This window comes from Ricinus communis, chromosome 7, assembly GCF_019578655.1.
Source record: "Ricinus communis isolate WT05 ecotype wild-type chromosome 7, ASM1957865v1, whole genome shotgun sequence".
In the NCBI taxonomy this organism is placed as follows: domain Eukaryota; kingdom Viridiplantae; phylum Streptophyta; class Magnoliopsida; order Malpighiales; family Euphorbiaceae; genus Ricinus; species Ricinus communis.
Window position 1 is genome coordinate 28445210 of NC_063262.1, and position 12645 is coordinate 28457854.

Below are 12645 nucleotides of genomic sequence, written 5' to 3' on the forward strand. Positions count from 1 at the left end.
CTGTCGTGCTGCGATACAGCTTGCCTCTATGAAGCATGTAGTTGGGCTATAGCAACCGCAAACTCGGCTTACACTTAGCTACTACTAGACTATAAATGGGCTTCAATTGCTTTATGAATTTGTTTGAATCTGTAGTTGCCGACCTTGGAATGGCCCATTCATAAACATATCTAAAATGTTCAGCTTTTAGCTTACCTTCGTCTGGCCTTAAAAAATAAAGGCACAACCTTTTATCTTGATTCTTAATTTCTTTTGTATAATCTTCTCAACATTTTAATTTTCGATTGGATGCAATAGACTCTTAACTTTAATTTTTACTATATTTAAATACTTATACAGTATATAAAATGACAAATCAAGAATTATTATATTAAAGTGTTTAAATGATATTAAATAATAATCCTACTTTTATCATATTTTACTCTTATTAATATTTAATGATAAATTAATAGGCTTTGGATTCAACTACTTTTAAAAATTTTCATAAATCAAAATATTAATGAAATTATTTCTGAGTTAGTTCACTGCTTAAAAAGGCACAAACGGTCTAATGCAAAATAGTAAAAGTTTACTGTTATTCAACTTTTTACTTAATTATTCTTTATAAAGTTTAATCATGCGTTACTTCCATACGAGGAAAAAGGGTAATTTAATATGAAAGTTACCAATTAATTTGAAGGTTTAAACAGTAAACTCTCTAACGAAATAAAAGAGGTAGCAATGAGTTTGATCCAAAATGTAGATTTCTGAGAAAGGGCATCAGCAAGCAAGAAAAAGGGATTTGCACACGTAAAAGAAGGGAATCCATGATGATTATCATGATGAGCCATGATATTTATTACCCACCAAAAAATATGAAAAATCAAAGGCTTCTTATCTTCCCCAGACGAACAAAAAAAAAAATGAAATGAAATGATTACCCACCGCATCCCCTCCTCTTGGTTTTGACAAACCTAATCATTAAAAATACCCATAAAACTTAGCTATTACCTTAACTTTAGCCTCTACCCACCATCATTACGTCCCTTCCCTTTACCATTTAGTCCACACCTCTTCCTTCTTTTTACATTTTACGCCACCTATTTTTTCCATCCTTTACTTTTTTCCCTTCACTTTTTTGTTTCTTATCAAATAAAGTTAAGAAATCTCAGTCGTACGATCAGTTGATTGTATACATTTTAAAAAATCTAAAATATTCAAATAATTGAAAATTGATTAAATTAGTATTTTAATATAAAAATTAATATTAGTAAAAATTTATAAACTTACATAATTTATAATTCTTAAGCCTTCAATGAATTAAATAATTTATTAATAATCAGTTTGTAATTATATTAATTGATCTTTATCATTTTCAAGTTACATTATTGTATATAAAATTTAAACAAGTAGAAACCTTGATTTAATACTTTTAGTAATACATGAGGTTTAATTGCAACAAAATAGCTCCGAATAATAGTACGTTTATTTTATTATCTCATATAATATAATTTTTTAAATAAAATATATTAATAAATTCATACAAAGATATGAGTCAGCCCAAATTTCTGCAAAATTGGTGCAATAATATTTATATTTTATCTAAGATATTTAAGAATAAAAAAAAAATTAATTGGGATTTTTTTTTCATGTTCTAAAACCCAAGCCTAAATATTTTATTTAATTTGAAAGAAATTACTGAAATTTTCACTTAATAGAGATAACAGCATAATTAGTTGTAAAAGAGACTCTAACCTGACAAAAAAGAAAAAGAAAATACTATTGTGAAGTGGTACATTGAAGCAAAAGCAAAATATGTATGTGCCTTAACCATGAGAATGGTGTAAGGTAGTTGATGCTTCTTCACTTAATACATGACTTTTTGGGAGTTGAGTTTTAAGTTTTAAGAATTTGTGATGCCTGTGACAGTTTACCTGTTATATAACTTCCAATTTCACCAATCCCTCAGTACCATAATTAATTGTCTTCTTTTATACACACCCAAATTCATTTCAGAACTTTTAGAATGAAAATTGTGTTTTATCTAATTCTCTACCAAAAGTTCTATACTTAAAACAATAAACTTTATAAAATTAAGGTTAAAAATGAATTGAGATTGAGGGTTTAATTCCAAAAATCTACTGATTTCTTCATAGTTTTGATATTGATTTTACTTCATGATTGCAAATCTGGGTGGGTATATATATATATTCATATCCACTCATGAATTGCAGATAATTATAACCCCACTTGGTGCAGAAGTGGGTGATTAGCCTGCTGTCTTCATGATCACTGTTGTTTTTTTCGCGGCAAGCCATCAACACAAGATTTATGCATAACAATACACAATCATTATTAGAAAAGCTGAGTTTCATATATGTCTTATTGATTTTTTATATGAATCTTCATCTATGTATATAATAGTTGAATTGTTGTTATGCTTATTTATTAAATTGTAATTATAATTAAAATAACATCACAGTTCATGTAATACTAGCCAGTACATACACGATTTTGTTTGAAATTTTTTTGTTAGTTATATGTACAATAATTAGATCATATTTGAACTTTATTTTAAATTTAAATTCATTTTTAATTATGGTATGTAATTTTAAAATTTGTAAATCGATAATATATAAAAAAAAATTAAACCAATCACAAAATTATGATTTAATAATAATCTAAGAAATAATGATTTATTTATTAACTAAATATTTTACATAAAAAAATAAAAGTAAAATTGGGCATCATCATTATTATAGAGAAATTAGCACTTCAAATACATAATTACAGAAACTGCTGAAATGAGAAAAGAGTGTGGGTGGGGTGAGGAATAATAACCGTCCCTCGTTGAGGGCATAAAGGTAATTCGACAAAAAGTAACAGGGAGGAGTAGGTACTTCCGTAATTCTAACAAAATCATGATAATTTTAGAAAAGTGAGGACAATCATGCCGTGTGCGTGGGACGAAGAATGAGAAGAAACTGGCAGATGAAATCTGAGCCGTTGATTTTAGTAAGAACACAAGGAAACCTTCAAAAAAGTTGGTCTTTGAGTTTTGGTCTTCTTGACCACTCTAAGCCTGTGTTCACACACACGTGTAAGGCTGGTCAAATAAACATTACACCTTTTTTTTTTCTCCTTTAGAATCATATGCAGAAAAAACAAATCATGGTACGTAATTTTTCTTGATTGTAAATTACTAGTTTTGACATAAATAGTAATTTTTCTTTACTGGAGTTAAATCTAATGTGATTATAAGATTAGACATTTTACTGAGTTAAATAATTTAGTTTTCTTATTTAGGACCGAACTAAATTAAATAATTTAATTTCTTGAAATATTATATTAAACATTGAATTTATAAATGAAAAAATTAAATCAAACTGAAAAAAAATATTTATGTGGTTTTTTTTATTAAAATTTTCTTATTGCTATAGGTATCTTTCTATTACTATTAATAAGATTAAGAAATAAAATTGGCCTTGATCACTATTGGAATTTGTCAATAATGAGATGGCTCTAAAAGATTTTAAATAAAATGCAAATAATTATATGCCTTTTTCTTTTAACGACATTCATAGAAATGAAATGCAAAAAGGGTTTTATTTTACATAAAGAGAGGGAAAAAAAAAAAATAGAAACAGGGTAAAAAAAAAAAAAGGCATAAACGAAGGAAATGACAAAAGTAACCAAGGTAGACAAGAAGCAAAAGCGAGAAACAAAAGGGACTAAAAGGGGAAGCAAGCCAAGTATTATTAACAAAAGGGAAATAAATAGAGAGAGTAGAGTCGAGAGAGCGTTTTATTTGAAGGACAAAGTTGCGTGCGGGTGAGAATAATTACAAATTTTCTTTTGTATAGTGGGTCCAATATCCGACGTGGTAAAATACCATTGGCTGAAACAATATAGAGAGAAATAGAGAAAGTGACTTGAGCTCTCTCTCTGCTCTCTTTCTCGGGTTGGCCTTAAGCGGTGGTTTTTCTTTTCTTTTCGTTTTTTTTTAGGCGGAGAAAGTGGAGGTGTTACTCTCTCTCTCTCTTTCTCTCTTTTTTTTTTGAAAAAAAAAAATGTCTATCTGTCTAAATATCAATTTCTTTTGCGTTGTTTGTTTCAGGACATGGAAGAAGAGCTTGCCATGCTTAGGCAGCTCATCGGTCAGCTTCACGACCTCTTAAATCTCTACGGCTCTCCTCCTCCTCCTCTTCCGCCGCCGTTTCACCTCCGTCACCAGCCTTTTCTCGAACTCCGCAACCACCACCATCACCACGTCGACAACCGCAACAGGTCTCTCTTTCTAGATCTCTTTCATTTTTCGATATAGTTTCTTGTTTCGCATTTTGCAATTTCCTCTCTCTCTGACCTAATCTGAGACTGTTACTTTTGTTTTGTTAGTTTTTGTTAAACGTAATTTAGGTTTGGTTTTAGTGTAATTGTGATTGTTTTGTGAGTTTGGTAAGTTAGGACTTGCCTTGTTCTAGCACGCAATGTGCTTCTAATGCTTATAGTTATAATTCGTTATTTACTTTATTTTCATTATTATTGATTTTTAATATTTTTTTCCCGAAATTTCACTCTGATTACCTTAAAATGACATCTTAGACAAAGGCATTGCCAAATATTCACAACTACAAATTTGTTTTCTTATTTTTTTATTTTTTTTTTAAAATTGATCTTCAAGCAGCTTCTAAGCTTTTTTAGTCTACATGATGCTCTTCGGGATTGTGTATATTAATTGGATGTCTGTCTTGCCCATGGAACTCGCTAGTTTCTAATGTTTCATTTAATTGTTACTTCATCATGTGGTAAGTGAGTTTCATTTTTGAGTTCTTGTTTATTCGTTAACCTTTGTTTTTACTTTCTGTTTTTCTTTTTAGGAGAGGTTTCTGAATCTCTTTGTTTGACGTGGATATTATCACTGTCACTGCAAGCTTGTGTTGATTGTTTGTGTTCTGTAGATAGTCAAATTTATACGTACTAATTCAGTAGTTGGCATCTCGTTGTTAGTGGATGCAATCTTTCATGCTTATTTTTCAGTATTTTAGATTATTCGTGCAAAGGTGTTTTAAGAGTCTGAAAATCATCAAGTAATAATGGTTTCTGCCCCCAAGATCTTGCACCTCTTTATGTGCATTTATCTACGTATCTGCTTTCTCCAAGGAGCAGCTAATGCTATAATTAGATTTCCCTTCCAGTAGTATCCTTTAGACCAGTTGACCACATGTGATCTTTGGTCTGTTATCTCTGTCATACGTAACTGGTGCTCATGTCTTGGGATTTGAAGTATGGGCATCAGGGCTTCATCTAGAGATTTCACCTTTAGGCTTTGGCCTCTATTAATTGTGCCAAATTTATCATTCTGATAATTAAAGAGTGCAAGAAACATTTATGTTATCATTGTTTTTAGCCCATCAAAGATTGATCCAATGAATATATCTTGTGATCTTTCTAAATAATGATTATAGGAATATGGTATATGGTCAGAAATTTCTGGAATGTGGTCTTCCAAAATCTATAAATTTTTGCGCTCCATAGAAATTCCGTGATTTGGATACTCTCGAGTCCATGTAGTTGCTGAACATCTTTTGAATAAATAAGAAGTTTTTGAAATCTCCTGTCTCATTAAAAAAGGAATTTCCACAAAATCATATTCATGCCTCCTAGGTGGGATTTGAAATTTCTCTTCCTGAGGGATTTAAAGGGAAGATGTTTTTTCATGAATTCTTTCCCCATTTTTTTCTCTACTCAAAACTGTATATTTTCTCAAAATCCATCGATATTTTTGATTCCCTGATTCAAAATCCATTGTCGTAATTTGTGCATTTCAGCTTTTGATTGTAGCACCTTAATCTCATGTTTCATGTTATGTTGTTGAACACAGAAGATATCATAAGTTTTATGTTTTTCTATAAATTATTTGCAATTGGCCTTGTATTTTTTAGTCAATGCTTCCTTAAAATCCAACATGTTTCATGTTTTTCCACATGCAGCTTTGTTACCTAGTTTCCCATTTGGCTGATTACCATTCCAAATGTTTTTTTCCCAAATTACATTGTCTTGGTGGCCTACTATGCACTATGCTGGTGATGCCAAGGTTGCTTCCAATTTCTTTAAGCGTTATCAGTTAAATGCTGCATTTTTTGTTGCTGCCTGCTGTTATTTTGTAATGTTTTCATCACGTACAAAATGCTGTACGGAGGAATTTATTATCTTGCACTGCTCATGCAACCACGTACGAGTTTAATGTTGTTTATACATGTCTGTCTGTATGCAGCAATTTATATAGGTGGCACATGTGTGTCTGATGATGTATAGGCTATTTATATCTTGAACTTCTATAATAGGTTTTTCCAGTTTTCAGAAAACCCATAGTTTATAGTTTTACCATGGTTATATTTGCAGACTTTCCATGGATATCTTCAGGCTATGACATGTTTGCAACTTGTTTAACCCTGATATCATGTGATTCTGGGCCATTGTGCTTGTCCTTGTTTCTTCAACAAATTATATCTGTCTGTATGCAGCAATTTATATAGGTGGCACATGTGTGTCTGATGATGTATAGGCTATTTATATCGTGAACTGTTATAATAGGTTTTCCAGTTTTCAGAAAACCCATAGTCTATAGTTTTACCATGGTTATCTTTGCAGACTTTCCATGGATATCTTCAGGCTATGACATGTTTGCAACTTGTTTAACCCTGATATCATGTGATTCTGTGCCATTGTGCTTGTGCTTGTTTCTTCAACAAATTATTTTCAGCATGTGCTCTAAGTACTTCATTTCAGAAATATGAATTTGTTTCCTTTTTCAACAGATGGTGTGTCCTTGATATCAATGATGGTTCAGCAGATGATTACTGTGATCTTGTGATGGCAGCTGGAAAATCAGGACGCTGCAAGATGTTGGAGCCTTCCAAGCCTCCACCCTCCAAGAAATCAAAAAAGGAGCGGAACAGAGGAAAATTACTTGGAACTACCAATACGACTGAGGTCATGGAAGAAGAAATATGGAAAGATTTTCCAGAAGACCTTTTTGAAGCTGTAATTGCCAGACTTCCCATTGCTACATTTTTCCGCTTTCGCACAGTTTGTCGAAAATGGAATTCCTTGCTAAGCTCTGAGAGTTTCTCTCAGCACTGCACCAAAGTTCTGCAAGCCAACCCTTGGTTTTACACTATCACTCATGAAAATGTGAATTCTGGTGCTATCTATGATCCTTCCTTGAAGAAATGGCATCACCCCACTATATCTTCTCTTCCCACTAAGATGATCGTCTTGCCAGTTGCTTCTGCAGGGGGTCTTGTGTGCTTTATTGATATCGGTCATAGAAACTTTTATGTCTGCAACCCTCTAACTCAATCATTTAAAGAGTTGCCAGCAAGGTCAGTTAAGGTCTGGTCTCGCATTGCTGTGGGGATGACCTTGAACGGAAGTGCGACCAGTGGAGGGTACAAGATCCTTTGGGTATGCTGTGATGGAGAGTATGAGGTTTATGACTCGTTGAAGAACTCTTGGATTCGACCAGGAAGCATGCCAGCTAATATTAAGCTACCACTATTGCTGAACTTCCGGTCACAGGCAGTTTCCATTGATGCTACAGTCTATTTCATGCGTTCGGACCCTGAAGGAATTGTGTCCTACAATATGGTTACTGGGGTATGGAGACAATTTATAATACCTGCCCCACTCCATCTGAGTGACCACACTCTTGCAGAGTACGGTGGCCGAATCATGCTCGTGGGATTGCTTAGTAAGAATGCAGCCACGTGTGTGTGCATATGGGAGCTGCAGAAGATGACGCTCTTGTGGAAGGAGGTTGACAGAATGCCAAATATCTGGTGCTTAGAATTTTATGGGAAGCACGTTAGGATGACTTGCTTGGGCAACAAAGGTTTGCTCATGTTGTCTCTGAGATCAAGACAAATGAACCGACTAGTTACATACAATGTGAAGAGCAGGGAATGGCTCAAGGTTCCTGGTTGCTTGGTGCCACGTGGGAGAAAACGGCAGTGGATTGCATGCGGCACTGCTTTCTATCCATGCCTTACTGCTACAGCTTGATTTATGTAGCGCCATCTGCATGTCAATGCAGTGATTTTGGTTTCAGTATGCTACTATGGTCAGTCGATTTTGGCTGCAAGCTGTAGCTGCTACTTGTATCCAGCCCAACTTTCTGTGTTAATTTAATGAAGCAGATGATCAAGGGGATGATTGTACAAACATGTTGAAAAATAACTTTGAATGGGAAAGACTACGTTCTAAATGCTGCTTACTTGGCTCATTTATGGTTATTTTATGTTTCAAAACAAAGGGAGCTACAAGGTTCCTCAATACGTCCAGAGTTGCCATCAGATAAATCTGTTGCAACTGCGTACAGGTAGATTAAATGCTCTCATGCTTCCCTCAGTGTACTAAAAGAGGCCTCTATAATCATTTGTCCTAGAGCTTTTTAGGGCTAGGAGAAAAAAAAAAGGCATGATTTAGATGATAGGAGGCCTTTAGTTAGCCGTCCCAAATTAATGCCTAAAGAGATAAATTAGACAGTACAGCAGTTCTATAAAAGAGAAGGCTTCTGTAATATTTCAGAGTTCTCCATACAAGTCAGAGGCGTTTCCCGTCTCAGATGCCACAAAGATGAATACATAGAGGAAAAGAAATAATAATGCTCAATTAGGAAGCACCAACTTCACAGACAGCCCAACCCCCAGCATCCAATTCTTCAACAAAACCACTGACAAGTCTTTACGAATGGGCATCAACGTAGCATATCATGCCATAAGCTTGATTCCAAACTCGCATGCCAATAAAAAGGATATAGCTATTGTGAAAGCATACAATGGAACACCATCAACATGCCTTCCTATAAAATTCATCGTAAAGGAAAAAAAAAAAAATCATATATTTAAATATTATGAGGAAGGATCATTTTATTATTTTATAGTTACCGAGTTTCAGAACAAGTAAGAAAATAAAATAAAGTCATTTTCCCATTCAACTACAAAGCTAACATTTCTTGCATCTCTCAAAATATGCTGTCTACATTTATGCCATGCCACCGCTTGTTGCTGTCCTGATTATCTGGAATAGAGCTGTTACAAACAACAAAAGAAAATGCTACCATCAGGAACAATTGAAAAGGCCAATCTGTAAGAAAATGGCCAACGATGTCAACCAAATCAAGATAACCCTTTTAGAATTCAAACATTTAAGCATAATTTCATTTTCTGTTGTTCTTTAGGCTGGAAAATTGTAGGTCCTGACAACTATGTCTTTCATATGCAAAATGAAAACATAATCAATATGTCAAAGCAGGAAAACTTCCCAAAACATTACAACCTATCATAAATTCATACTGATGGCACCATTCGTTTGGGTTTCCAAAATTTCATAACACAGAATTAGTTAAATCTAATCAATGTTATATTCTAATAAAAACAAAATTAAACCATGTTTGAAAGAAAAACACACAACAAAAAAACTTACATGAACCAATGACAACGAAAATGAAGAAACCAAGCAGAAGAGGGCCAACTGGATAGTCCTTTCCCTTCTTTGTAGTTGTCTCAGGCACTGTTCCTCTCTTTGTTATGTTCTTCTCGAACCTCTCCACCTTCCTATCTGCAAGTCGCCTTGATGTTGTCTATTTATACACCAAATACACCATTACCACAAATGATTAGATTTTATCTATTTAGACACACAAATAGATCATTAGCACAAATGATTATATTTTATTTTAGTTTAGTAACGGAGTAAAATCATCACACGTTGATCATCGAGAAAGATTTTTTTTTTTTCTTTGGCTAACAAATTATTTTTTAAAAGAAAATAAAAACAGAAAACTACAGATCAGATCTACTTCACATATGATGTTATGACAGATTTAGATCAACAGAAACCGCAGACCAAGATAAAACAACAGGAAAGGAGAACGGATTCAGATCAATCAAGAAAGCATATAAAACAAAATTAAGCTAAAATTTCAAATTTTACCATGATTACGGGGAGATCTGGAAGGAGCGAGAAACCTCAACGAAAAATTAAAAAAAAAAAAAAAATTACAGTCTGACTTCACGGCGTTTATCTTTCGCTCTCTCCAACGAGTGCCTGTTCTCTTCCCTCTAGTCTCTCCCCTTTATTACTTTTCTCTATCCTGATAAATAACAATCTCTTTTATATTACCTCAATACTTCAAAAAAGAAAAAGAAAAAGATCTCCGATAGAATGACGGACCGTGTTGTCACAGACTTTGGTGTGATTGGCTACACCACGCACATTTCACACGTGCTCGTCTGTGGTTGGTTGGTTGTGTACACGTAGATGGAAGTTCTCCCGATGCGGGTTGAAGTGGATTTAGAAGATATACTCTAACGGACACCTGTCTTTATCGAGTGCACAATAAAACGTGCTTCTAAGTTTTGTAAATATTTAAGGAAAAAAGAAAATAATAAAAGGAAGGAAATAGAGATCCCCTTTGCCTTGATGTTACGTTGTTAAGGATTGACCAATTTTGTCATTTTTCTTTCCTTTTTATCTTTTTCCCCTAATAATATATATTTTTATTTCTTTTAATTGATTTCTCTCAACCCGCAAATGGTGGATAGTATGATAGTAATTTCTAAATTCTGAAGTTCAATCTTATTTTAGGGAGAAATAGAAAAAATATATATAGTAGTTTGATTAATTTTTAATTTAAATAGTTAATTCTATTAATAAAACGGAGTACGTTGTTATTAAACTATCTGTTGATATAATGTTTACATGGCGGTGTGTTATAAGAATATTAATTTTATTAGTATAACATATTTAATTTCACTAATTATATAAATTTATAGAAATTTCAAATTTAAAATGGAAATATAATTTTTTTATTTTATTAGTAAAAAATATAATAAACCGTAAGGTACACAGTATAAATATTCCTGTATATATATCTGAATTATATAACGTGATTAGAAAACTTAATTTTTTTTATTACTATTTATTGTTGATATTTGAGGAGCATTTTCTCCCACATTGCTAAGTTAACAATGTGGAGGTATTTTCCAAGCCTATATAATAGAGGCCTCACCTTGTTATTAAAGCATCCCAAAATAAGAGAAAAATATTAGAGAGTTAAGCAATTATTTTTCTCCTATTATAAAGAGAGAATTTTAATATTTTCTCCTTTATAAATAGAGAGTTTGTAACTCCTATTATTTTTCTTATAGTAAAATTCTTCTATCATTGCCCATGGTTTTTACCCTAATTTGTTTAGGGGTTTTCCACGTATATCTGTGTGTTCTATTGTGTATTTTGTCTTTCTTTATCTTTATTTTCTCAAATTATTAGTTGTGATTTTGCTCTATCAGATTCATATTTTTTTTACAATTGGTATCAGAGCTCCTGGTTGGTAAGAAATTCCTTAAAATTCTGTGATTGCAGCTCAGCCTGATCTTTCACAAGAGTTTGAGGTTTTCTTTGGTGCAAAAGAGCTTGTGTGGAGTAGTAAGAATACTTACAATCTAGGGAAGGTTCACGTAAGGAGATTGGTATTTAAGAGGTCCGCTTGTGACCCTCCAGTCTTTCCTGGGAACTTACCTAGTGAGTTGTGTTCATTACTGCGGTTCATTTTACAAGCTAAAACGCACCGTTTGTGATAGAAGCAATGGCGGCAAAATTTGATATTGAAAAGTTCAACGGGAGTAATTTCTCAACGTGGAAATTAAAGATAAAGGTCAGCATTGAGAAAAGACAATTGTCTTCGGCTATCGATGAACGTAATCGACAACACTCACAGGATGATAATAAGTGGAACGAGATGGATGGGAATGCTATTGCAAACCTTCCTCTAGCACTTGCAGATGGGATCTTGTCCAGCATAGAAGAAAAGAAAACGGCAAAGGAGATTTGGGACCACCTCACTAGACTTTACGAGGCCAAGTCATTACATAACAAAATTTTCCTTAAGAGGAAACTTTACACCTTAAGAATGTCAGAATCTACTTCAGTGACAGAGCATCTTAATGTCTTGAATACTCTATTTTCTCAACTCACATCGTTGGGCTATAAAATAGAGTCACAAGAACGTGCGAACTTCTACTCCAAAGTCTACCCGATTCGATGATCAACTCATCATCAGTTTGACAAATAATGTCATACCAAATTCTAGTCTTTGATGATATAGCGGTACCGCTATTCTTGAAGAAGAAAATCGGCGAAGAAACAAGGAAGACAAGCAGGCAAGTTCACAACAAGTGGAAGCCTTGATGGTGATGAGAGGGAGATCAGCGAGCGTGGTCCAAGTGGGAGTCACAATCATGGTAGATCAAAATCAAAGAGTAAGAAGAATTATAAATGCTACAATTGTGGTAAGAAAGGTCACCTGAAGAAGAATTGTTGGAGTTTAAAGAATTCCAATCCTCGAGGGAATGTGGCATGCACTTCGGATGATGGAAATGTATTATCTTTGTGAAGGCAATATCAATGAAAGCGAGGAAGAGATTTGGCCGATGTATGGCTTCTTGACTCGGGGAGCAACTTATCACATGACCTCTCAAGAGAGTGGTTCCATCATTATGAACCTATCTTAGGAGGATCTCGTGTATAGTTGTGAAGATAATGCCTTAAAGATTATAGGCATTGGAACTATCAGTTGAAGATGCATGGCGATGCAGTCGCTAT

General features: G+C 33.6%; 2 protein-coding genes across 2 annotated transcripts; one reads left to right on the forward strand and one right to left on the reverse strand.

The window, feature by feature from the left end:
- The first annotated feature begins 3772 nt into the window (after positions 1-3772).
- LOC8286785 (F-box only protein 6) lies at positions 3773-8245 on the forward strand. The gene is made up of 3 exons (XM_002514857.4): positions 3773-4001; positions 4097-4266; positions 6798-8245. Exons 2-3 carry the CDS (start codon positions 4100-4102, stop codon positions 8041-8043), a joined length of 1413 nt encoding a protein of 470 aa, XP_002514903.1. The 5' UTR covers positions 3773-4001; positions 4097-4099; the 3' UTR covers positions 8044-8245.
- Positions 8246-8881: 636 nt separating this feature from the next.
- On the reverse strand, positions 8882-10184 carry LOC8286784 (stress-associated endoplasmic reticulum protein 2). The gene is made up of 3 exons (XM_002514856.4): positions 9976-10184; positions 9466-9622; positions 8882-9071 (listed from the first exon to the last, which is right to left on the reverse strand). Exons 1-3 carry the CDS (start codon positions 9976-9978, stop codon positions 9025-9027), a joined length of 207 nt encoding a protein of 68 aa, XP_002514902.1. The 5' UTR covers positions 9979-10184; the 3' UTR covers positions 8882-9024.
- Positions 10185-12645: the final 2461 nt, after the last annotated feature.

Bases quoted from the DNA above. Each gene is read 5' to 3' on its own strand.
- LOC8286785 (XM_002514857.4), top strand. From the start codon at position 4,100: ATGGAAGAAGAGCTTGCCATGCTTAGGCAGCTCATCGGTCAGCTTCAC. The intron at 4,267-6,797 runs GTCTCTCTTTCT...CTTTTTCAACAG, and splicing joins CACGTCGACAACCGCAACAG to ATGGTGTGTCCTTGATATCA.
- LOC8286784 (XM_002514856.4), bottom strand. The intron at 9,072-9,465 runs GTAAGTTTTTTT...TGTTTGTAACAG, and splicing joins TTTCGTTGTCATTGGTTCAT to CTCTATTCCAGATAATCAGG.